The sequence below is a fragment of the Pseudophryne corroboree genome, chromosome 2, assembly GCF_028390025.1.
Source record: "Pseudophryne corroboree isolate aPseCor3 chromosome 2, aPseCor3.hap2, whole genome shotgun sequence".
Classification (NCBI taxonomy): domain Eukaryota; kingdom Metazoa; phylum Chordata; class Amphibia; order Anura; family Myobatrachidae; genus Pseudophryne; species Pseudophryne corroboree.
Window position 1 is genome coordinate 642,044,235 of NC_086445.1, and position 25,974 is coordinate 642,070,208.

At 41.9% G+C, this 25,974-nt stretch overlaps 1 protein-coding gene across 1 annotated transcript in view; it reads left to right on the forward strand.

Annotated features, from left to right (window-relative positions):
• Positions 1 to 4,332: 4,332 nt before the first annotated feature.
• The window catches only part of TNNT2 (troponin T2, cardiac type), a 37,194-nt gene continuing 15,552 nt past the window's right edge, over positions 4,333 to 25,974 (forward strand). The window contains exons 1-7 of the mRNA XM_063957232.1: positions 4,333 to 4,487; positions 5,253 to 5,274; positions 7,250 to 7,310; positions 10,097 to 10,213; positions 14,048 to 14,125; positions 15,629 to 15,739; positions 16,508 to 16,617. Of these exons, the coding sequence (XP_063813302.1) occupies positions 4,415 to 4,487; positions 5,253 to 5,274; positions 7,250 to 7,310; positions 10,097 to 10,213; positions 14,048 to 14,125; positions 15,629 to 15,739; positions 16,508 to 16,617 (572 nt within the window). The 5' untranslated portion in view covers positions 4,333 to 4,414. The remainder of the gene's footprint in view (positions 4,488 to 5,252; positions 5,275 to 7,249; positions 7,311 to 10,096; positions 10,214 to 14,047; positions 14,126 to 15,628; positions 15,740 to 16,507; positions 16,618 to 25,974) is intronic.

Genomic DNA, 25,974 nt, shown 5'->3' on the forward strand with positions numbered 1-25,974 from the left:
GATAAATATTAAGCCCACTCCACTATCCACCCGTCCCCTACATATTAAACACCCCCTACCACCCTAAAAGTCATGTACCATGGCTTCTTCATTCAGCCCAATGCCCCCTTCTACAGTTTAGCCCCATCTGTGCAGTAAAGGAGTAATTAGCAGAAATTATGCTAAGCGGAAGATAGAACACCCCCTACCGCCCACAGGACTTCAAAGCTGCCGCTGAACGCACCCCCCACCCCTACCACTGGAGGATGGGTAGGGGGCCCAGTGCATTGCTGTGCCCAGGGGCCTACACTGCTGTTAAGACGGCCCTTGAAACCCATACTGGAAACCCCTTCTCAGGAATTCCGCTTCCTCACAAAAAGGGTAGGAGTCCAGCTAAAGGGCCAACTTCCCTACCCTGACGGGCGTGGGGGCACTTTTACTACTGCTAGTTATGGGGATGGGGGCGTCTGCAGTCTTTAATGGAGTGTGACCCCCGCAACGGATGCATTGGTGTTGAAAAAAACACTGTGTTCCCAAATTGCACTGACCATTGTTAAATGCAAAGCATTTCCTTTCTTCAGATTTTATCGGGCCCGATTTGACGTTATTTGCTGGACGGCGGGACTGAAATCCGTCACTAAGGAACATTGCAGCTGGGTCACATCTACAAAAATCTCTACGTCTTTTGTTCCAAAATGTATTATCTCCCTGCCGTTCTGCTTTCTCCAAAATTCTTCATCATAAACATGCCACGCTGAGCCCCTTGATGTCCAAATGAGCTCATGGATCAAATAAAAATACTTGATAATATTCATGTGCTCATCCAGACGCATCTCCAAATATCAACGTACATGCCCCTCTGCCAATTAAAATAGGGCTTCCTCGCCTATGCTGCTTTTCTTCCTGACAGCCCCCAGTGCCTTTTTGCCTTTTTTCTTACTCATGAGGGTAAAAACATTCACATATCTTCCTGACCGAATTTTCTCCTTAACCCTAGGCTGTAGACTAGGCAAGTGCTGGAGGCGGCACCCAACAGCTGTCTAATCCCTGAAAAGCCTGCCAGGAGTATTCAGCCAGCGCAGATCTCAGACAATTTTTGTGAAGCTAGAAATGCCCTTTACACAGCCTGGAACCAGCAGGGTCCCCTGGGACCAACAGGGCCCTACGCAGCTACTTTGGTTGTCTTGTGGTAAATTCTCCACTGTCTACAGCAGATATTGGTGATGTCTGCTTTGAAGCCCCTTTGTTCCCTGCCACTTGTGCATGCGCATCAGGAATGCTGGGTCATAGACCCAGAAGTCAAATCTTCACCGGGACAGCTCTCAATCTGTAAATATTCATGCATAATGGAATTAGAAAATTATGGCATGCATGCTAATAGGGACCAGATTTATCACAAATTGGCTATGGCTATGGCTAGTGGTAGGCCTTTATCAGTCTTAAATTTAATTAGTTTGAAATAATTTTGTTTCTTTTCATTCTAGTACATTTGAGTATTACCTTGTACTAATAACTTTAACACAGAAACAGAACTCTTTAAAATAAAGGTTCACTTGTCCTCTTGACATATCAGTGGTGTGATACATATCTTATATGTTCTCCTTTATTAAGGTGTAGAAGGTAAAGATAATGCTTACAGTAGGTACAATTTTATGAACAGTGCACATTTCCTTTAAATTCATACAAGTAAGTATACCTTTGCAAATTTAGATTCATTTTTAATTTTCACAGGTCTGTCTGAAGAACATGGAGAAGGTAAGGATTGTAATAAAAAAAAGTTTGCATTTTTTAATTGATCTGTAAGGTGCAATCTACTGTATAGAAGTTTTTGGAACCCAAATCCTTTTACAGGTTGGTTTTGCCTTGTAAATGATTGCTGCTTTCTAACCCGAAGTCCCGCCCCCTCTGGCAACTTGGACACTATTACATTTACCCCATAGACTAGAGTAACATTAGTATAGAGTTACACATGGATCTGATGGGAATGGTAAATTTCACATTGGATACTGTAAATTTTATCTTTAAAGTAAGAGGCAAAGTCTTGAGCACTGAGTGAGCAGGAACAGGTGGCGAGGAAATGTAACTAACTTACCATAACTTTGTAACTGTGGCTTACGTCTGGTCTCATGTGTTCGCATTCAGTACACGGCAACATCAGCTTGTTACAGTGTTATTTATGGCCCCCATACATCTATGAGGTGATTCTGCGACCCTGCCGGAAAAACCATGGATTATCGGTGATCCGTAGAGGAATTGGTGAAATTGACCATGTTAAAAATGCTGTTTTTTCTGATCCCAACCATTTTTGGTCAGGATCGGGGGAATCTGGATTTTTAAGCATATTTAATTTTCTCAATCCTCCATCTGCCCCAATCTGGCTGATGGAGGATAGGGGCCTTGCCCCAATAAATCTCAGATGTATGAGGGCCATAAGAGCATTGTGACCCACAATCTGTGTAAACTGCCATTTGTTTAATCTGCTGGCAAGACCACAACGATGCTGGTAGTATTTTACAATCAGACACTGTTTACCTAAATAGAATTGATCTCTAGCAGGGGCAAACGCAGGATTTGCAAGGAGGGGTTTCCATATATATATATTTTTATATATATATATATATATATATTTGTAGCATGATGGCGGCACTACAAGACTGTAGTAACTTTAGAAAGTACTTTATTCTACCAACATTTTCTATATTTATATACTGTATATATAGTGTGTGTGTGTGTGTGTGTGTGTGTGTGTGTGTGTATATATATATATATATATATATATACAGCCTGATGATAGTGTGAATACACTGAAACGTTGATGAATTCTGCTTCATGTCTGTATTATGCCGAGTGCCGCACCTTTGCCGAATTGCATTACAGTTCATGTGAGGGCACCTACTCAAGCTGTTTGGTGGTGTATCTGAGTGCCAGTCCTTAGAGTTCTCTCTCTCTCTCTATATATATACAGTATGTATGTATTATATATATATATATATATATATATATATATAGTATATAGTATATAGCTGGAAGCCCCCTGCAAATAAAATGTAAATATTCGTGTGTGTGTGTGTGTGTGTGTGTGTGTGTGTGTGTGTGTGTGTGTGTGTGTAATTGTATATGCATAGATTATATATATATATATATATATATATATATATATTTATTTATTTTTGTACAGATACCCATACGCGCACGCACGCACGCACACACACACACACACACACACACACACACACACACACACACACACACACACACACACACATAATAAGTAAATAAATACTGTATATGCACCTAGGCTGGCCGCCCTCCTCCTCCTCCGTAGTGCAGCCGAATGATCGCAGCTACAGGGTGCACTTCAGCTAACTAGCCGCAGCCCCTGCAAATCTGTCTGCATATCCCGTTGGCCAGCCGCTCGCCGCCGCTGATTCTACTTGCAGCTCACTTCGGCCGTCACGCTGAATGCCGCTGCCCGCCACTGTCTCTGCTTGCGGCTCTCCCCGGCCATTTCCTGTGCATTGCAAAGCACAGAGAGTTGGCCAGATCGGAGATGCAGCGGTCACTGTAGAGACGGAGACAGAGCTGTCTCCGTCTCAAAAATAAAACTTCGTCCGTCAGGGGGGGGGGTTTCTGGGGGCTCGTTACCCCCCAAACCCCCCCACCCCCGCGGGCGCCACTGTCTAGGGTCAGATCCATATAAAGCTGTGGTCACTGCCCAGTGAAGAGTCCGTATGGGAGCTATCATGGGTGTTCTTTATAGTATGGTACTGTAGTTGTCTATGAGATACTTTTATGAAAAACATTGTGGTATTAAATCTACATATACAGTATATACTATATGATTTCTGCAGTGGCGTAACTAGAGGTTTAGAGGCTCCTGACAAACTCTCAGGGTGTCTCTCTTATTTGATTTCTATAAACCCTTATGTCTACATATTTTATCATGTAGACCTATCTTTCCACGCCACCTCACTGTCTAGTCTGTAAGCAGGGCCGATACATTTAGGTTTAGCACTCTTACTGTGTCACCATTATATTGTTTTAGTAGAAGCCATAACTCTAAATCACTATAGAAAAGGAAGGATGTCTGCACTGTGAGCAGCACCTTCACAAATGCTGCAGCTGTGTACAGTAGGTACCAAAAGAGTTAAACAAGGACTTGGCAAAAGAGGGTGCTGTACAGAATTCTGGTCAGAGGCGTTCTCTGGGTAAAAAAACACACCAACGGGCAGCTGCAGTGATACCTGTGGGAACACCAACATCCACAGGCAGACCCTAACAAAAGAAAGAGGAGTCTTCTCAAGTAAGCAGCAGATTGCGGGGGTCAGGTGGGCCCAGCAGGCAGCAGCATTGGTGTGGTCCTGGCAGACCACAATCCGGGAGTCTGGAAAGCCAGTCTGTGGCTTTGAGCCTATTCAGACGCCGAAGCTTGGAGATGCCACTACAACCACCAGAAGCCAGGCGAGAGAGCCTCTACTGGAGCAGGGAAGCCGAAGACCTTCAGGTAGGTAAGGTGATGAAGATCAAGGTGATGATGAAGGACACGTCTGGGCATAAAATATTAGAAGATTCAGCTAAGCTCTTTCAAAACACATCCTCAGTTGATGGCGGTTACACCACGCCCCCAGACGTTACTGTTCTAATTGAACTGAATAGTAACTTAATAGCACCATGTACACAGAAATTAATTGTCAAATCATACATTTAGTTTGCGGTATTAAGTGACTGATTTCGGGGTGGGCCCACTTAACCTTTTGGGTCCTGAACATGTATTTATTATTAACAGTTTCTTATATAGAGCAGCAAATTCCGTTGCACTTTGCAATTGAAAACAACAATGATAAAAAAACAAACTGGGTAATAACAAACAGTCATAGAAGTAGGAAGGCCCTGCTCGTAAGCTTACAATATTTGCCAGTCTAGTCATCCTGTAGTTACACCTCTGGATTTTTGCGTGTTCTCCTGTTCCGGTGTTGCATTTCTTCCCAATCCAGAAGCATCCACACAGTGCTATGGCAGTCGTACTTTAGTTCTGTAAGATCTGCAGTATTGGTTTATGAATGTATTGGATTGCCGTCAAATGTTTGTATTGATTTAAGTATATTTCGGTAAGAATTTCTGCAAGTATTGAAAATGTCAAAGCAACAGAATATATTTCCCTGCTACAAAAATGACATGCTACAATAGTATTGACATATTAGAGCATGGTAGTATATTAGGTGTTTAAATAAATAATGATTACTCTTTTCTCTCCATAATATTTCTGGTACCAGAGGAGTCCAAACCCAAACCCAAGTAAGTTTTTCTTTTTAGAGATATATTATTTACCAAGCACATTATTTCACAGTTATGACATTTGGGGGGAGATGTATCAAACCTAAGAAAGAAAGAAAGTGGAGAAGTAGCCCATAGCAACCAATCAGGTTCTGACATTTTATAGACTGTGGGGGTGATTCAGAGTTGATCGTAGCTGTGCTAAATTTAGCACAGCTACGATCAGGCACACTGACATGCGGGGGAACGCCCAGCACAGGGCTATCCTGCCACCGCATGTCAGTCCCTGCCCCGTCGCAGAAGTACAAAAGCATTGCACAGCGGCGATGCTTTTGTACTTCAGGAGTAGTTCCGAGCCAGCACAGCTCCTGTGGGCTGGCCGGGAGCTACTCATCGCTGCCCGGGTCGCAGCGGCTGCATGTGATGTCACGCAGCCGCCACGGCCCTTCCCGGTATAGTCTGGCCATGCCTGCGTTGGCCGGACCGCGCATGTGCAGGACCAGGGCCGTAACTAGGTGTGTGTGGAGTGTGCCAAGCATATAGCACTGCAGGTTAGGGGGCGCTGTTGGTGGCACTTGTCAATTATCTGTTTTAATTACTTTTACTACGTGTCCTAATTTTGTCATGCCCATTCACCACTATTTATTTTATTATTTATTTATTTATTTATTTATTTATTACCAGTTATTTATATAGTGCACACATGATGCGCAGCGCTGTACAGAGCATATTTGACGTTTCACTTCAGTCCCTGCCCCAGTGGACTTACAGTTTCCCTACCTCATGCGCACACACATATTTTACCCACTAGGGTTAATTTTAGTTGGGAGCCAACAAACCTACCAGTATATTTTTAGATTGTGGAAGGAAACCGGAGAACCCGGAGATACCCCATGCAGGTATGGGGAGAATATAAAAACTCCACACAGTTGGTGGGAATTGAACCCATGACCTCGGTGCTGTGAGGCAGTAATGCTAACCATTACACCCTCCATACTGCCACGATGGCATGTGTCATATGTCCCTATTGGAAAAATTGTGGGGGCGCCAGTTCTCTTTCTGGCACAGGGCACCAAAGAGTCTAGTTACAGCTCTATGCAGGACCCATACTGCACATGCGCAAATGGGTCATGCGACGTCGGATGCAGTCCTACATCAGCCTGTCAGTGACTGACAGTCTGACATCATTTGGGGGGAAGAGGGGGTGGTGATGGCCTTTGTTTCTCCAAAAGAGGGGGAGGGAAGAGGCCAGGATCTCCGTCAGAGGACAGAGAACGGATATTTCCTGGCCTCTTGGCAGGCATTGCAGCGGCCGGCTTGCACAACTCCATGGGTCACGAAGCCGGTCGTTGGTGTTGGGGAAGATCTGATTCTGCGTTTTAGGAAGCAGCGATAGCAACTCCAACCACATTTGAATTAGTCACCATGTGCATAAATACATTTATCTTAACTCTGAACAGGGTACTCTGCAATAATGTCTTTACTCCATTTGTATTGTATAATTTAAGAATTAGTGTGAAATGTATTTTCTCAGGTAGCACACAGTGACTTGTGTACAAATAGAGTAATGCAATGCATTTTAAATGCAATGCATCCCACCACTAATTGCATGCATAGCGGCATTTATAAACGATGTCTGCCTGTAGATTTAAGCACAGTACAACTCTCCTGATAAGAGATGTCCTTTGTATTGTGGGGACTTCCAGGTTTTTGACCAGGGAGTCCTTCTGCACATACTCAGCTGCCGGCAAGCACATGCGCAAGCTGCGGGGGACAATGGAGGAGATCCTATTGGATCGGTGGTTTCACTGCATTTTTGCCATTGTGGGTGCCCATTTTCATGCAGTGAATGTGGCACAAATCAAGATTTGGGGGGAGATGTATTAAGCCTTGAAAAGTGATAAATTACACAGTGATAAAGTACTCGGTCTTATAAAGAATATCATGAATCTGATTGATAAGTATGTATGATAATCCCTCTATCTTCTCCATATAGGTTGTTCATGCCAAACCTGGTGCCTCTGAAAATCCCAGATGGAGAAAAAGTTGATTTTGATGTAAGAACATTGACTTTTTTTTTCTATTGGTGAACTAATTCTTCACAGGGATTTGTAAGCATTATTATATATTCTGAATTATTTAAAACTAAATCTATTGCCATGTAAAGTTTCTGCTTTTTCACATATCTTCCCTAAACTCTTTATTTAGCAGTAAATAATTCATGGCTTTGCCCAGGCAAGTTGACATGAAATCTTTTTATTAAAGATCTAATTTTACAATCTGCTTCATACACAACAGCAACAAACATCCCACCAACTGATTTTATGTCTTCCAGTCCTGTTTTAAATCTTTATAAACAGCATAACAAAACAGAAAACATAAGGCCTGATTCATAGTTTTATGCTAGAGGCACAGTTGCAGCATCGCATCAATTGCATGAACATCAGACTCAGGTTACTCAGGATAGCCGACAAATGCCCTCATTCCGAGTTGTTCGCTCGCTAGCTGCTTTTAGCAGCATTGCAAACGCTAGGCCGCCGCCCTCTGGGAGTGTATCTTAGCTTAGCAGAATTGCTAACGAAAGATTAGCAGAACTGCTAATAAATATTTCTTTGCAGTTTCTGAGTAGCTCCAGACCTACTCCTAGATTGCGATCAGCACAGTCCGTTTAGTTCCTGGTTTGACATCACAAACACGCCCTGCGTTCGTCCAGCCACTCCCCCGTTTCTCCATACACTCCCGCGTTTATCCCTGACACGCCTGCGTTTTTTAGCACACTCCCGGAAAACGCTCAGTTACCACCCAAAAACGCCCCTTTCCTGTCAATCATTCACCGATCAGCAGTGCGACTGAAAATCGTCGCTCGAACACCAGCAAATTTACTAAGTTTTGTGTTAAATAACTTAGCGCATGAGCTCTGCGTACCATGCGCATGCGCAGTTAGCAACAAATCGCAGCATAGCGAAAATCGGCAAAGAGCGAACAACTCGGAATGACCACCAAAATCACGGCCAGAAAACAGGGCTGAGATGCGTCCGTTATCTGCAACACTCCAAGTTACCACCCCCAATACAACAGCGTCAATCTTGCTGTGGCTTTTAGGGTACTGCAAGCAACATCACTGATTCAAATCTACACATGCAGTGTGGCTCCTGCACATGCACAGATTAAAAACCATTGCATAAATAAAAAATATTCAAATTACATACATTTCTGAATCAGGCCCATATTCAGTACATACGGGTCACTGGTTGTCTATAAATATATGAAATAACATTATTCTAACATTTTACCCCTGCAAACATCATATAACCTTCAGCTTAAGCAGGCTGGCTGGTGCCTGAAACCACCGCGAATTGCGACTTGGTTGCAATGGTGGTCCGAGGATGAGTCCTCAAGCATAGCACATGTAACCTTGCTAATGCTAACAGGAGGCGTCTATCTCCTTCAGAAGGCATTGCACAGCCACTTCCATGCGGCTGTGCTATTCCATACAAATATGAATTGGGCCTAATTCAGAGATATATGCAAACCCGATGATGTGAACTGCATCCATCTCTGAATCAGGCCCCTTTGGTATATGGGACTGGAAGACGTCAAGCAACTCAATGATCAAATCACTGTTTTGCATACTTACCATATCTGCAGACCCAGGAGACGGGCTATTACTGTATCATGAAAAAAAAGAAGAAGTTGCAGGATAAGTACTTGAAAATATAGTGGTGGATTTTTTTTGTTTATTTCCTTTAGTCTGTAAAGTGCTCTTTCCATTAAATCCAAACACTTTCAATTTTGCCTTCAAATAATTTGGTTAAGTAGCTCACCTGCATCCGTAATTTAACCAATTTGTCAGAGCGACAGGTTTTGTCTATTTTCCAGTGTTTGGGAGCAAATGATCAATTGTCATTGTCATTCAATACCTGATTTTCATTTTAACCAGCCAGATCTGGCAGATGATCTGCCAGATAATTGTGTAATGTCCAGTTTGAGCAAACTTTAGGCTAGCTGAAAGGATGATAGTCCTTCAGCTACTATACCATATTTCCCATCTAGGGTGGCCAATCCCAGGATTGGGATTGGCCGGATCCCGGGATTTAGGCCAAAAATCAGCCGGGATTCAATCCCGGAATTGGAAGCTCCAATCCCAGGGATTGAGGGTTCATGTGGCCCTTTGTGTTTTTAAAGCCGGGCAGCGCTGCCCGGTTCCCTCCTAATGGCTCCCCCTGGCTAGTGTGATGTGCAGTCACAGGTCATGCTGTGCAGTCAGCTGTCCGCCGTCACCCGCTGCTGACTGTCGCCGAGTGTCCCACCCTCCCACTCCTGTCGTATGGTGAGTTATGTGTGTGGGGCGAGAGGAGCAGACACATAGGGAAAAGCCAATCCCAGGTATCCCGGGAATCCCAGGATTGACCATTTTTCAATCCCGATACCCGGGATTTTAAAAAATGGCCCGAATTGGCCACCCTACTCCCATCCCTGCATTCAGTACAATTGAGAACAGCATGACGTGCAGTCAGAGTAGGGAGGGGTGTTTTGACTATAAAAATAATTATAATAATACAAATTCTGGCCCCAGCCCGTCCCTGCTTGAGATACAGCTGATTATGCAGAGTTCACAGTAAGACCATTGGATAGTAGTAGTAACAGGGTGTTTGCATGAAATCTAGAGGCAGTGATGGCATGTACGGCAGGCGGAACTTTGTGCTATGCACAGTTGTGTGTATGCAGAGATTGCTCTAATTGCAGATGGATTTCTTGCGCCGGCTATCTGAAATATATACATAGTAGAAAATATATATTTTTGTTAGCTGCAACTATTTTTGATGAATCTTTGTCCTCACAGGATATCCACAGAAAACGCATGGAAAAGGATCTAACAGAACTTCAGACACTTATTGAAGCTCACTTTGAGAATCGTAAAAAGGAGGAAGAAGAACTATTGTCTCTGACAGACCGCATGGTAAAAAGTCCTGATATTATCCTGATTATATACCAGCTAAATAATCTGTAGACAAGTAGAATACAATCTTGGCAACAATAACATTAATGATTTCATTAGTTAAAGTGAGAAGTGTATTAAATACTGGTTAATAAAAAAATATAATTACAGATTGAGTATCCCTTATCCAAAATGCTTGGGACCAGAGGTATTTTGGATATCGGATTTTTCCGTATTTTGGAATAATTGCATACCATAATGAGGTATCATGGTGATGGGACCTAAGTCTAAGCACAGAATGCATTTATGTATCATATACACCTTATACACACAGCTTGAAGGTCACTGTAGCCAATATTTTTTGTAACTTTGTGCATTGAACAAAGTGTATCTACATTCACACAATTCATTTATGTTTCATATACACCTTGGCCCTCATTCCGAGTTGTTCGCTCGGTAAATTTCATCGCATCGCAGCGATTTTCCGCTTAGTGCGCATGCGCAATGTCCGCACTGCGACTGCGCCAAGTAAATTTGCTATGAAGATAGGATTTTTACTCACGGCTTTTTCTTCGCTCCGGCGATCGTAGTGTGATTGACAGGAAATGGGTGTTACTGGGCGGAAACACAGCGTTTTATGGGCGTGTGGATAAAAACGCTACCGTTTCTGGGAAAAACGCGGGAGTGGCTGGAGAAATGGAGGAGTGTCTGGGCGAACGCTTGGTGTGTTTGTGACGTCAAACCAGGAACGACAAGCACTGAACTGATCGCAGATGCCGAGTAAGTCTGAAGCTACTCTGAAACTGCTACGAGGTGTGTAATCGCAATATTGCGAATACATCGTTCGCAATTTTAAGAAGCTAAGATTCACTCCCAGTAGGCGGCGGCTTAGCGTGTGCAATACTGCTAAAATCGCCTTGCGAGCGAACAACTCGGAATGAGGGCCCTTATACACACAGCCTGAAGGTCATTTAATACAATATTTTTAATAACTGTGTGCATTAAACAAAGTTTGTGTACATTGAGCCATCAAAAAACAAAGGTTTCACTATGTGACTCTCACGCAAAAAAGTCGGTATTTCTGAATATTTGGATATGGGATACTCAACCTGTAATGCATAATTGAGTCTACATATGATGAACATTGAATGACACAAATACAAATACAGTGCTAGATTATTTAACAGGGTTGGAAAAAATATACAGTATATATTTTTTTAAAGGGTTTTTATACACTAGTTTTTGTGAACTAGTTTTTTTGCATTAATGTTTTTAATGAAAAAAAAATCCTGCTTATTATATTAATACTGTGAAACATTATTATGTATTAGAAACCTTGATCAACCATGTTTTAATGCTTTCTAACATTAACAATCCAAAGTTATTAGGCTTTGATATGATTTATTTTACATCTTTCAATAAAACCAATAATTTAATGCTATTCTTCCTATTAAAAGTACACTCAGAGACATCTCAATAGGACTGAAGGTTTTGAATTGAAATAAACATGAAATAGATTAACTTATTAGAGGTTTCTCTGTGTATTGTCTCTTTAAAGTGTTAAGGGCCCCATATACTACAACGGTATGTCTGAGGCTGAAGTCAGATGTAATTTCCCTTGAACTCCCCCGGGACCTTCCAGGGAGTGATTCCATACGATTTGGTACTTTTGTGCTATTTTTGCATAAGATATATCGCATGCGATTGATGAAGCTACTATACATTGCATGCAATATATCGTACGGCATACCATTGTACCATAAGATATATCTGATGGGCTGGATAGAGGGCTACGGGGGCTGGGAGTGTCCTGAGAATGTCAGTCAAACTTCCCTGTGATACACTGCATGCGATATATCATATGCACAAAAAACTGATTTTTTTTCATCCGATTTCATCCAATTCCGATATATCATTAGTGCAGCACCAACGACCTAGGGGATCCTATCCGACAGCCACGGGGATGCGCATCAGATTGGATATGATCTAAAACACATACGATTGTACACAATTTCATACAATATATCAGACGGATATATTGGAATTGTATGAAATCATGTAAAATCGTACTAGTGTATGGGGCCCTTTAGAGTTGTTTATCCTCTAAAATTAAGAATGTTAGTTGTGGTTTTCTTCTGTCCTATAGGATTGTTAGGAGAGGAGTTTGTGAAGAGTTAGCTGATGCTATGCAGATTTAATACCTCTCTGTTCACCCTCCCAGTATCTTTGTTGTGTGTGAGAATTTACTGCTTTGTTTCAACTCACTCAAGTGAAGACAACAAGCAACAAGAATGTGGAATACTACCAGCGGGATTCTCTTACAATCAGCTTTTTAAACCAAGGTTTAAACCTGTCAGCCCCATTATTTAAGGACAGATAATATAATGAACCTGCTATCAGTTAAATATGTTGTATCAATGTAGTTCATTGTAGCTAGATCCTATTGAGCTTTTTGAGTTGTGACTTTTGTGTCACAGAGCTAAAGGTGCGTACACACTACACACTAGGATGATATCAGCACAGTGTGCCCGATTTGGACACATCGATGTCGGCCAGTGTGTATAAACTATGGCACTGACGATGCTCCCGTGCATCGTCAGCTACATCCTCTGTTGCTTGCACTTGCCGATTCTAGTTTACAAAGGTAAAGTGGCTCTCACAGACACCTTCAGTTTTTATTATATTAATTCATGCATATGTCCTTTCCCCTTTACATATTCATATAATATCTTTTGTATCCTAATCAGGGAGGTGCTCCTGGAATATAGTAAATGTTCAACAAACCAAAAGAAAAGAAGTATTCCCTGTTATGGACACATTCGGACATTCGCACTGAATTATTTCTATAAGTCAAAATATCAAAAGATTCTACCCTGCTGGGTCCTTTCGCTGATTGCATCATTTGCGAGTCGTCCCAGTGTGTTTCCACTTTAAGGTTTCCTCATACACATGAATAGCTTGGGAACCACATACCCTTTCAAGCATCTAAACCAGCCCATCCTGCCCATCAGCCTGAGTGCAAGTGACAAAATGAAAGTTCAATTTGGCCACACAAATTTCCCATATCTTACTTTTTTTTCCTCAGTTCTCCTCCATTGCCCCCCTTACCCCATCACCAATTCTCCTTTTTAGAGTTCTGCCTTGGTTATAAAGAAAAGATCAACAAGGATGTATTGTAATAATGCAGGATTCTTGTTGAATTGGGAAAGATTAAAAAACATGAAAATCATCTCAAATATCTAAATTTGTATAATTTTATACTCACAGTTATTTCAACTTAAATGTATAAAGATAATTATATGTGCTCAGACACTAAAATAATGCAGAATTAAGCCCAATGTAAATAAATATCCATGGCCAACCATACACATAGTACCAGGGCATATAAACCATACAGACAAATGACCTATCATTGGAATAAAGATATAGCAAATAAAATACACACTTACCTGTCTTGCTTAAAACGTCTCACAGACTTGAAATTCTGGGCTTACAGTCTAGGTCCTTATGAGTGTGGTAAGGCTAAGGGGTTCCGGGAACACATGATAATGTGGCTATGTCTGATTGAGTGCCCTAAGTAGAAGCACCATGCTGCTATTACCTGGTGACACACCAGTTGGGAATGTTATGTGCCATTTTTGGGTCATGGTTAGACTTCCCATGCATATTTTAGTCCACACTATTCGGTTCCCCTGTCTGCTAACTACAATTCCAATCAAGTCAGAAACCTGCACTGGTTGTTAATATTCTCTCTGTTAGATCCAAGAAGCACAATTTTATCTAATTGCTGAGGTTGTCAAAATGTGTCTGAACCATTTATCTCTAGTATACATTTAATTGCTCTTTACATTTCAGGAGAAAAGAAGAGCAGAACGGGCAGAGCAGCTGAGGATCCGGACAGAAAGAGAGAAGGAGAGGCAGGCCAGAGTGGTGGTGGGTTTACACACTATCCTATTGTTATATTACTTGCTGATAGGGGCGCAGAGAGGAAAGGAGGGAGCAGGTACTAATTACCAAGGCCCGAGCTTGTTTGAGGTACTCCTAACCCTGCTCCCTCTTACCTGTCAGTGACAGGATCCTATCTCCCAGGGTCAGCACATGTCTGGGCATGGTCATGTCTGCATGATTAGGCCATGCCCCCATACATTATCTGGTCTCAGGCGCATGCTCCATGGTCCTGCTTGCTGATAACTTGCAAATGCAAAAAACAACTGGAATGGGCACAAAACTGCACTTTTTACATGTACGGTATGCTATTTTAACACTCACAAACCCAATAAACATATCCCAATATATAATTAGTTGTTTCCCCTTATTTAAAAAGTATAAGTACTACAGTAAAGTCCATTTACTGCAGATTGTAAGAAATATCATTACTTTCTTAATGTATACAGTAATTGCACAGAACATAGTGAAAGTGTATTTATTATGATCGTCCACCAACATGATTATTTATTACATGCCTGTGGGTGTTACTAAGCTCTGACAATATTCATCTGTTCCCTGGTCTCTGCTGTTTTATTTTGTCTTTATTTTAGGCAATCTGGTTTGTTATACATTACTTTTTGTAAAATGATGTTAATTAGCATAAACAAGCACATTACCTAGCGCAGCAGCAGTAAAGGTTCATGGTCATTACAGACCGGCAGGCTGCTGTGTGATTAAGGGCTACTTTAGGCTACTATGACTGTGATTAAGGGAAGTTACGTCATTTGCAGCCTTTTCATTAAATTTATTTGCCAAAATTATAATAATTTGTAAAATAATAACAAGCAGTTCAGTATCAGCTACCAGCAGTTTGGACCAACTCATGCAATCTCCACTGCCAACACCCTCATCATCAACCTCTACATTTATGATCGGGGGTAATCCTTTCCAAAAAATTGCTTTGTGGGGGCCCAAACAAATCAATAACTTCAGCCACAAAGGTTACAGTCCCTGTAGTGATCTGTTTGTTAAACTGTTACTATGAAACATAAAGGTGGGTGGGAGGGGCCAAGGACAATTACATCTTGCACCCCTTTTCATAATGCACTGTATTTTGCGATGGTCCATTTTGCATAGACAAATATTTTTATTGGTTATTGCTCTGATACATTACGAATTTGCAACACATTTGGGCTGTGAGGTGGTCAAAATTGACTTGAAATTACTGAAAATTAATGTTATTGATGTTAATACTATATGAACAAAAACAGGCCCAAAATTACATGATTTAGCTGTTTTTATCAATTAAAAAAAAATACAGATCCAAAACGAAAATTAAAGCAAGTGAAGGCAGTTTTGCAAAACTAAAACCAAAATCAAAACATGGAAATTAATACAAATACAAAACCATACGAGGGGCGGTGCACAACTCTAAATACTACAGCTGAAACACTTGTGTTGGCAATCAGAGCATGGTTCATGCTTTCACAAGTTCATTTTTGTTCCCAGGAAGAACGTGCTCGTAAGGAGGAAGAGGAAAACAGGAGGAGAGCAGCGGAAGATGTTAAGAAAAAGAAGGCATTTTCCAACATGCTTCACTTTGGAGGCTATCTTCAAAAGGTAAATAACAAGTGCTGGCATCATTCTGTAAATGAATGTAGTCTAATGGTTTGAGGACACCAAGTTAACGTTACAGTCGCTCTTTTGCTGCTCAACATAGCATAATAATAATAATTATAAAGATGGAACTGTAATTTATTTTCAATTTGCATATACTGTATCTGGAAAAATATTATTGTTAAATAATGTGTACCGTACAAAAACCTTACCGATTAACACTACCCTAAAGGGGCTATAGACACTGATTCCCTTGGAGGGATTTCCCAGTCACACTGTTTACTCCTCTGCCATATGGAAACAGGGATGAGTCTGATGTCCTCCTGCTTTTGACAAAGAAGCAAGATAACAGGGTCTGTAAAGATCATATCATTGCGCCTTGCTCGGGACCTTTGAGAGAAGGGACACAAGTCCCGGGTATTGGGGGTTGCAAGTTTCAAGCTGACCGTGGCCCCCGCTGGGCCCCTCCAACAAGCTGCGCCCCTGAACTCACCCTGCAACTACTCCACTGATGTCCGGGTTTTTCCAAATCTGCCTAAGAAATTGCTCCAGTGTAAAAAATACAGGTCATTCCTCTGTTCAGTTTCTCATACATATCCCAGGAAGAAGCTACACTAACCATTTCACCTGTAAGTAAAGGTAGAGGTCAAGAATCTAACAATGATGGTTTTTTTAAACATGAACATTGCTTCAACAATGAATCTCTAGGCATATATACAGTAATGGTTAATTGTGTGTTTTATGTGTACTGTACGTGCTTCGCTATTTTAGACAGAGAGGAAAGGAGGGAAGAAACAGACCGAGAGAGAGAAGAAAAAAATGATTTTGGCAGAGAGAAGAAAGCCTTTAAATATCGAGAACCTGAATGAAGAAAAGCTAAGGTATGCTACTATGTATTCTTTGTTAGCAAAATGATCAACTTCAAGATTAACATTAATTACAAATCAGCATAAACTGTGGAGGACCGGCTTATTATTTTATTGTGTAAATGGGCCTGTTTGTCTTATAAGTGTGTGCTTAGGTTCAGGTCCCCATTGCACTGATTGTAGTAAATATATGCAGATATAAGGCCTAATTCAGCATGAGTTGCATGTGCACCCCACATTCTCACACCCACCCGCACTGCTCTCATGAGACCAGGACATTTATCTTTTTCACAAAATAATGTTAGTACAGTTTTCCTGCAAATGTGTCTTTCTCTTCTCTTTCTTCTTACACGGTACTTCCACCCCACTGTGTGCTATTCCCGTAATGTGTACCTCCATTGGTTGCACACCCTGCCAGCAGTAACCTATGCAGTGCGCCCCACATGGCTGCCTCGGATGGTTCCTCTGTGGGCGGGGTGTGCTTCATTTGGATCTTTCCATGCAGGGTATAGCATACTCCTACACACGTGTCAGTTCTCCCATACATGCATTTGGCCCCTGTATGGCTCATCTCCCACTGTGTAACCTTGTAGTGCGCCCAACATGGCTGCCTTATCTGGTGCGCTTGTGGATGGGATGAAAAATGCGTGGACCTGATGTTTTTATTGGAACCCTACTCTGAACTTAAGGACTCTGCAATCTCCCCATTTTGTGTTCTCTTCTAGGGGTGGACTATTCCACCCTGGGTAATCCTACGCAGTGCGCCTAAGATGGCTGCCGCACCTGGTGCCTTGTGATGGTGGAATACACACCCCTGGAGGTTATTACTCAAAATGCCTACACCAATCATGCATTATTCTTTCTGTGTCTTTGTCTGTGTGGTTTATCTTTTGATGTAATACTTAAATCTTCTGTATTATGTGCATTGTGTGAGTTCTAGTTGGCGCCGCGGATGGCTGCCTCGGTGATGCTCTGCCAAGCAGCCTTATTTTTTAGTCTTAAATGTATAATATGTCTACTGTACAGTTGCATATGTGCAGTATGAACTCATATGTGTAATGTTTGTAATGTATGCTACGTTTTTCCTCTATGTTGCTGCTTGGCGATGCATTGTACCACAAAGAATTCCTAGTGTACGTGAGTACACCTGGCCAATAAAGCTGATTCTGATTCTGATTCTGAGTTATAGTTTTGCGAGAAATCGCAATACTACAACTCATTTCTCAAGGATGCGGGGGACAGCGGACCGCTCAGCACATAGCAAGGCCACCCCACATGCTGTGTCCTTCCCCCCACTGAAATGTGAGCGCATCATAAAACAGCGATGCACTGGCATGCTTAGGGTAGCCCCCCCACCCGAGCCGCCATGTTTTGGGTAACAGCGGCACACACAGCCGCCGCAGCCCGCTCTGCAATTGGTCCAGACATGCCTCCATTGTCCGGACCACGCTCCCCCCAATGCAGTAACAAGTAACAACACCCCCAAAACGCTGTGTCGCCATCCCCGCTGGGACTTAGATTGCAAATGCAATATATAGATAGCCCCCGGCAGGACAATTAGCTAATTGGATATCCCCCTTAGTGCTAGATGTCATTCTGACATCTCCTGCTTCAGCTCCATCACCTCCCCCAGCGGCGCTGTATACTCCTGCGTCCCTGGTTGTCGGGTACCTACAGCGGAGGCTCCGGTTCTTCACCTAGGGCACACACACTTGCCGTAGCTCTCCAGAATCGCGTGGCCACATCAAGAGAGGAGGTAAGAGGGTTCCCCAGGCGGGACCTGCTAAAAATCGCGATCCGTCGCGGCCATTAGGAGGCGGGCCGTGAGAGCTGGCGTGGACACTGTGTTGGTACAGGGACCCCACTAGACCACCAGGGCAGGGGCACAGGTCGGTTATATATATAACCATTTTATTATGGCCCACAGTACCCGGTGGTGAAGTCCAGCAAGGGGATAAGGCTCTGACCTGTAGCCCCTAACTCCAGCCCCTGGGTGCCATTTAGAGTAAATGTTCCCACCCTGGAGCTGCATCTCTTTGTCTCCCTCACTTCCTGTCAGCGTTTGGGCGCCATTACACACATGCTATGCTGACTCTGGGACTGGTGGGCAATGCCTCCTCTGTAATGCCGCCTGCTTCATCAGTGCTGTGCATTTACAGGACACTTAAGTGTTCTACATGTCGTCTAGACAGTGTTAGGGTATGTTAACCTCTTCAGGTCTGGTCTATAAACTCTCTGCAGTCATCAGTCAGAATTCTGTTCCTTTAGCAACCGGTTGGAGGTCAATGAATGATAAGATGACACAAGTTCATGTGTAAACCTAAGCAAATCATAAATGACCTGCTATGGGCCATCATAGGTTTATTATTTATAGCTTAAAGACAAAGGATTCATGTTTGCCAATACATTTAGCCAATCAGAATACACCATGTATGTCTTGAAATACATCGATTGTCATACAATGTTCCAAGTGGCAACTAGAACAGCCTTGAAAATGGTTATTGTTTCGTTTATCAGTCTTTCGGACATAAACTCAAAAGATTTCTTTCAACATTCTTCTCAATTAGCCTTGGATATATCTGGTGTTGCTTTGTCCGCCTTGGATACATTTCATACAATGTTGCATTTGTCTTTGTACAAGTCATGCTTTAAAACAAGATATTCAGCAAATATAGTATTCTGACCAGCTCTGCAATATTTTTCTTAAGGATACATGAACACAATTTGTGATTAACAGTAAATATCTTAATAAATGCGAAAAAGCATGAATCAATATATATTTGCTATACTGCGGAAGCTCCTACACTATCATTTCCCCTCTTTTTGATTCCACTTTTTCTCCCTATTCTACAGAAGAACCTCTTGGGCATTTCTGATTGCGTTCATCTTGTTCACATGTTTACTGAACCTGCAGGAAAAATAACAATTCCAAGCAACCAGTCCTATCAATACTATGACTATTGCCAGTAGTGGGTGTAGGACAGTTTTCATTAATCCTGTAGCTGATGGGGATTTTCCTGTAAAAATATCCCACCAGTGATGCTGTAAGTTATTCTTTAACTGTGTGGCCATGTGTTTCAATTCCCCAGCTTCTACTATTGTTTGCATCTGCGCATGTCTTGTAGAGTAATTAACTTCCCTTAGATGCTCTTCCAATTTGTCTGTATTGTTGATTATATTAATGATGTCCTGTATGCTTACAGTTATGTTATGGGGTGGAAGAGTTAATGGCTTAAAAGCCTGATCTAGGTAGTCAGTTTGATCCTTATAGAAAATAATAGTCTGATTTTTCCATATTAAATGAGTTACATTGAACAGGCATCCTAAAAAAAGGGTTTGGTAACTGATATAGCTGACTAATCTGTTTGTCATATGTAATCATACAGACTATTTGTGGTGCCACTTCTATGAAGATGTCATCTTTTGGGTCATGCAACTCCCAATTACAAACACTAGTAGGATTTTTAAGCTGACATGATTCTGGTATGTATGTAGTATGAGGACATGCCAGCCCATTATCAGTGCTAGTGCATAGGGATAGGTCATGAGTTTTGTTGTCTGGATCAATGTACTGCCCTCTGAACTGTGGTGTCCATAGGTCTGAGTTACCTGCTTTTGTGATGAGGGGTACTGCTAAAATGAAGTATTTACACATGAGCTTTGGTTCTGTTATGTTGTAGGTTTCTATTTGCCCCCAACACCACCTGTCTGTGCAATAAACCTCATGTTCGTATAGCCTGACCCATAACTCAGATGCTATATTAAACATTTTTCTGTAAACCTGTATGTTCCCAGTCATTAACTGGGTCTGGGCCAGATTTTTCTGTTGTTCCTGATACACAGTTCTTATGGAACATTCTGTCCATTCAAACAAACTAGAGATATTTTTTGTTAATTTTAACGTGTTCATAAAAGAACTATTGACCAAGGTTAGAAAAGAATGATCCCAATTAATGACCTTGAAAATCGGATTGAAAACAGTGGGCATCCATTTTGCCTGCATGTGAACCACTCTTTCCATGTCACTTCCTGCATCACTAATTTTGTTAGTCAGTGTTTCTATGTCTATGGAGTTTAGTGCTCCCATTGTTGCTCCTGCCCCTCCCAACAGGATATCATACCATTCTCTTTTTATTCAGTTACACTTAGGGCCTTTGGGGAATGAAATGTTAAATCGATGTAGTGTTCTAAATTGTTTTATTCCCACCTTCTGACAGGTTGCTGGTATTTTAATCAAAGTATCATTTCTTATATCTGGCTTATTTTGCAAAATATAAAATTTTGATCTGTGTCCTGTAGCGTTACCAGGAAAACTGGATGTGTTAGTACACACAATTACTGTGCTCGAATACTCCTGTGCGGATAATTCAGTATTAAAAGGTAGTTCCCTGGAGCCATTTATACATCTTGATATGGCCTGAACTACCCCCTTATTTCTTATTGGGTTTGTGAATGGCTCTACACAGCATTTCATTTTTATCCTGGTGCCACGGGACAATGTAAATGTGGTGCGGTTACTTGGCAATAGAAAAAGATGTATCTCTGCACCAATTCTTTTCTTATACATTTTTCCTTCATTTATATTAATCTTAAGAGCTTTACATGCTCTCCTCCTCTTTATAGCTTGCTCTGATATGTTTTTTGGTGTGTCATAAGTGAGAACTCCACCTTTTTTATAAAAGTAAAAACAGACAGAGGGTTGTGTAGTGAGATTATAGTAATTCCACCGTTGGTCATTAAAGCTCCACCAGCAGGAATCTGGTTTACCCTTATTAACTGTCCCATCATTATGGCACTCCCTTTCAGTAAACCAGTCCCCTGGACTTATAGCCCAAACCTTGGGGATTACCCCTAACAACAAACAAAGGATAAGCAACTTCATTCTTCTGGTTGGAGAGTCACTGTCAACTTCTTCGAGTGGGAGGCGTGTACCCAAGTATTGCGACCGGACACCTTGATTGAGGTAGGCGTGGTTAGCAGCACTTGATATGGACCATCATATCTTGGTTCAAAGGTCTTTCTCACATGTCTCTTTAAATAGACCCAATCTCCTGGATTTAGCTTATGCGTAGCTGATCCTTCTGGGTCTGGAATGGAAGAAAACACTCGGCAATGGAGGTTAGTCAATGTTTTATAGACCTCCTGTACATAACCTTTTAAATCACCATGATTATGTTGTAATTGTTGTGGATAATAACAACCTGTTCTTGGAGCTGACCCAAACAATATTTCATATGGAGTCAGTTTACTAGGTCTCATGGGTGTGGTCCTAATATTGAACAAGACTATAGGTAGGCATTCTGGCCAAGTTCTTTTGGTTTCTGTCATCATTTTCTGTAGTTTTAGCTTAAGGTCAAAGTTCAGACGTTCCACCCTCCCACTTGCCTCGGGACGGTAAGGCACGTGAAAGGCCTGCTGTACCCCAAAATCTTTCATTATATGCTGCATGACTTGTCCTGTGAAATGTGTACCTCTATCTGATTCTATAACCTCAGGTATCCCAAATCTACATACTACTTCTGCTATCAGTTTCTTTGCAGTGGTTTTCGCTGTGGCTTTGCTTACTGGCCAGGCTTCGGCCCAGTGACTAAACATGTCCGTTGCTACTAGTACATATTCATATGGACCGCTTCGTGGCAACTGTATATAGTCAATTTGTAGTCTTTGAAATGGGTAAGAGGCTTTGGGTATAGTTCCTAGAGGTGTCTTGGTTCTTTGTCCTGGATTGCTGATTCCACAGATCCAGCATCCTGCTACAAAGTTTGTTGCAGCTTTATTGAAGCCTGGAGCTATCCAATGTTCTTGTACTCTATTCACCATGGCTTCCTTTGAATGATGTACTTGTCCATGAGCTACTTGTAACATAGGTGGAAATAGAGCTGCTGGTAGACGGTTCTTTAATTCTCTTGACTTCCAAAGTCCATGTTCATCTTCTTCTGCCCCCAATCGTGTCCATTTTTCCTTTTCTCCTTGTGATGCTTGTTGTTGAATTTTGATCAACTCCTCTTCACTGGGCATTTGCTTCACATCTTGAGCTACTAAGACTTGCTCAGGTTCTTTTGATTGTAAGGCAATTCTCTTGGCTTCTGCATCTGCAAATGCATTTCCTTTAGCTTCCATGGTTTGGCTCTTAGTATGTGCTTGTACCTTGATTATGCCAATCCTTTTAGGTAGTTCCAATGCTCTGAAGAGTTCCATAATCAAACTGGCATGTTTGATGGGTTTTCCGTTTGCACCTTTGAAGTCCCTACTTTTCCAAATAACAGCGTAATCCTGGGACACCCCCCAAGCATAGCGTGAATCCGTGTAGATGTTAGCTGTCATGTTTTCAGCATGTATGCAGGCTTTGGTCATTGCTATGAGTTCTGCTTCTTGTGCTGACATGCTTGGTGTCAATGGTCCAGAGTCTATGACTTCAGTTTCAGTTGTTACTGCATATCCTGTCCTTGGGGATCCCTTATCATAATATCGTGATCCATCGACGGACAGGTTCATGTCTGGATTGTCCAGTGGTGTATCTTGGACATTAGGAAGAGGTAAAGTCTCTAATTCCATGAGGGCTAGGCAATCATGTAGAGATGATTGTGTTGTATTTTCTGCGTCTGTAGCAGCATTTTCCTCCTCATCTGACGATTCACCATCATTACCATTTCCCCCTCTCCTCCCCTCTTTTGAATCGTTGATGGGAAGGAGTGTAGCTGGGTTTAGTACAGTGCATCTTGTGATGGTGACATGGGAGGCGCTTAATAGCGCTACTTCATATTTGGTAAGTCTGGCTGCAGAAAGATGCTTGTTTTTTGCTTGACTTAGTATTTCTGTGACAGCGTGAGGTACTTGTATACACAGTGGATAATCAAGCACAATGTCTGCCACCTTCTCCTTGAGTATTGCTGCTGCTGCCACTGCTCGGACACAGGATGGTGCTCCTCTGATAATCGGATCTAGCTGGGCTGAATAGTATGCCACTGGTCTTTGTTTTGGTCCGTATTTCTGGGTGAGCACCCCTAAAGAATGCCCTCTGTTTTCATGGCAGAATAGGTTAAAAGGTTTTTTATAGTCAGGCAATCCCAATGCTGGGGCTGTTATTATGGCTTGCTTTAGTTTTCTTACTGCTTCTTCAATGGTGTCCCTGTTTTCTGCTGATGCCTCCTTCTTTATTAATTCATATAGAGGTTGCATCAGTAATGAAGCTGAGGGTATCCATTCTCTGCAATAACCAATAAGGCCCAGGAAAGCTCTGATTTCTTTTAATGTTCTTGGGGTTTTTGCTTGAGTTATTGCTTTTGTTCTTTCATCAGTAAGATGCCTTGTTCCTTGGGATATGCAGTGTCCTAAAAAGATAACCTTTTTTTGTACTAGCTGTAGTTTGTTTTTTGACACTCTGCAATCTTCTTCTGCCAAAAAGATGAGTAGTGATGCTGTTTCCTTTTTGCACTTCTCTTCTGTCTGTGCAGCAATAAGCAGATCATCGACATATTGAACTAACTGGGTGTCTGTAAAGTGCGGTCTCCATTTCTGCAGGATTATGCCATTGCCTCTGAGAAATCAGATGGACTGGTTGCTCCCCCTTGGGGTAATCGTGTCAAACAATATTGTTTACCTTCGTGAGTGAATGTTAGAAACTTCTGGCTTTCTTCTGTAATGGGGACTGAAAAAAATGCGTTCGCGAGATCGATTGTCGAAAACCATGCAGCTTCAGTCGGAATCTGATTGAGTAAAGTGTGAGGATTGGGTACTATTGGAGTATTGACAATCAGTCTTTTATTGATTTCTCTTAAATCATGAACAAGTCTATATTGAACTTAATTTGTATTAGTTCGTTTTTTCACGGGAAACAAAGGAAAATTAAAAGGGGATCTGCATTCTTTAATAACCCCCACCTTCTTGTATTGTTCCACTTGCTGGGTTATGGCTTTTGATTGTGCTTCTGTAAGAGGATATTGTCTGATTGATACTGGTTGCGTTCCTGGTTTCAGCTGTAGCTGTACTGGCTGAACCCGCATGTGTCCAACATCATTCTTTCCCTTGGACCAGAGTTTTTCTGGTACTGCCTTTAACCAGTCAGGTACATCAGCCAAATCTTGTTTTGGTGCTGGGTTGGAATCTTGTCTTATATGATATATCTGTATGGCTGCTTCCATCTGTTGATGAACCTTCTCTGGTAATTTACTGGAAAATTTAATTCCTTTTGGTGTGTACTGTATGCAGGCTTGAATCAACTTTAGAACATCTGCTCCTAATAAGTTTACTGGGCAAGTACTAGAGGTGAGGAACTGGACCGGAATGGGAGTTTCAACGTCTTCAATGGTTAATACCATAGGTTTACTTTCCTTTAATTTCACTGTAGTTCCTTCTAAACCAGTTGCTAGAAGTGTCTCAGTGGTCATTAATTCACTTGGTACCTCTTGCTGCTTTAAAATTGTTCGGCTTGCTCCCGAGTCTATAATGCATTGATATTGGTGACCTGTTGGCAGTACAAGGGTCACTTGATCATTTTCTTGTTCAGATGGTGTTTTGGCAGGGAGGTACCTCGGGAAGCCACTTCTTCATGCTTTAGGTTTTTCTTGCTGGTTTTCACACCATTCCTTGTATTTTCTGCAATTCTTCTTGAAATGTCCTTCTTGCTTGCAGAAATAACACTTTCTGTTATCTTGCTTGGTTCCTTCTTTTGAGTTCCTTCCTGTGGCCCCTTGCGTTGGGCTTCTGATTTTCCACTTGCTTTGTTCTTGGACAACGTGAACTGTTACCTTCGGTATGGCATTCTTTTCTTTGGCTTTTCTTATTTTTTCATTTTCTCTTTCCTCCATTCCTTCTAGCACCTGAACTATTGCTTCAAGTTCCATATAAGATGTTTCTGGCCTAACCTGGAACAACTGAGTTCTATAGGCTTCTGTCAACCCATTTAGGAATTTAGTTTTTAACAGTCTTTTGTGTTGAGGGTTATCTGTTGCATATCCTTCATCAGTGTGTCGTATAGTGACTTTATCATAGTAAGTTCTGATGGACTCAGTCTTCTCCTGTTTCAAGTCTGGGGCTGCTGGTGCCCTGAGTGTCTGTGCATGACACCATCTCTTAAGTCTTGTCATGTACATCTTTCCACTTTCGAATGTTGTTCTATTTTCCTCTGCCGTGGTGGCCTCTATGGCTGAGCAATCGTTTGCTGCAATTGCTGCTGCCATGGTGCTTACTGCTTGCGCTGTTCCTGGTCCTAGTATAGCCTCACACAACTGGTGATAGTCGACCCATGCTGGTGTCCATATGGCTTGAATTCTTTCCATATAGGCATAAAATGCTGTTGGGTTTTTTCTAGGATCTGGGGACTCTGCAACTATTTTTGCGAGGTCGTTGCCATACCAGGGTTTGTGGTGTTGG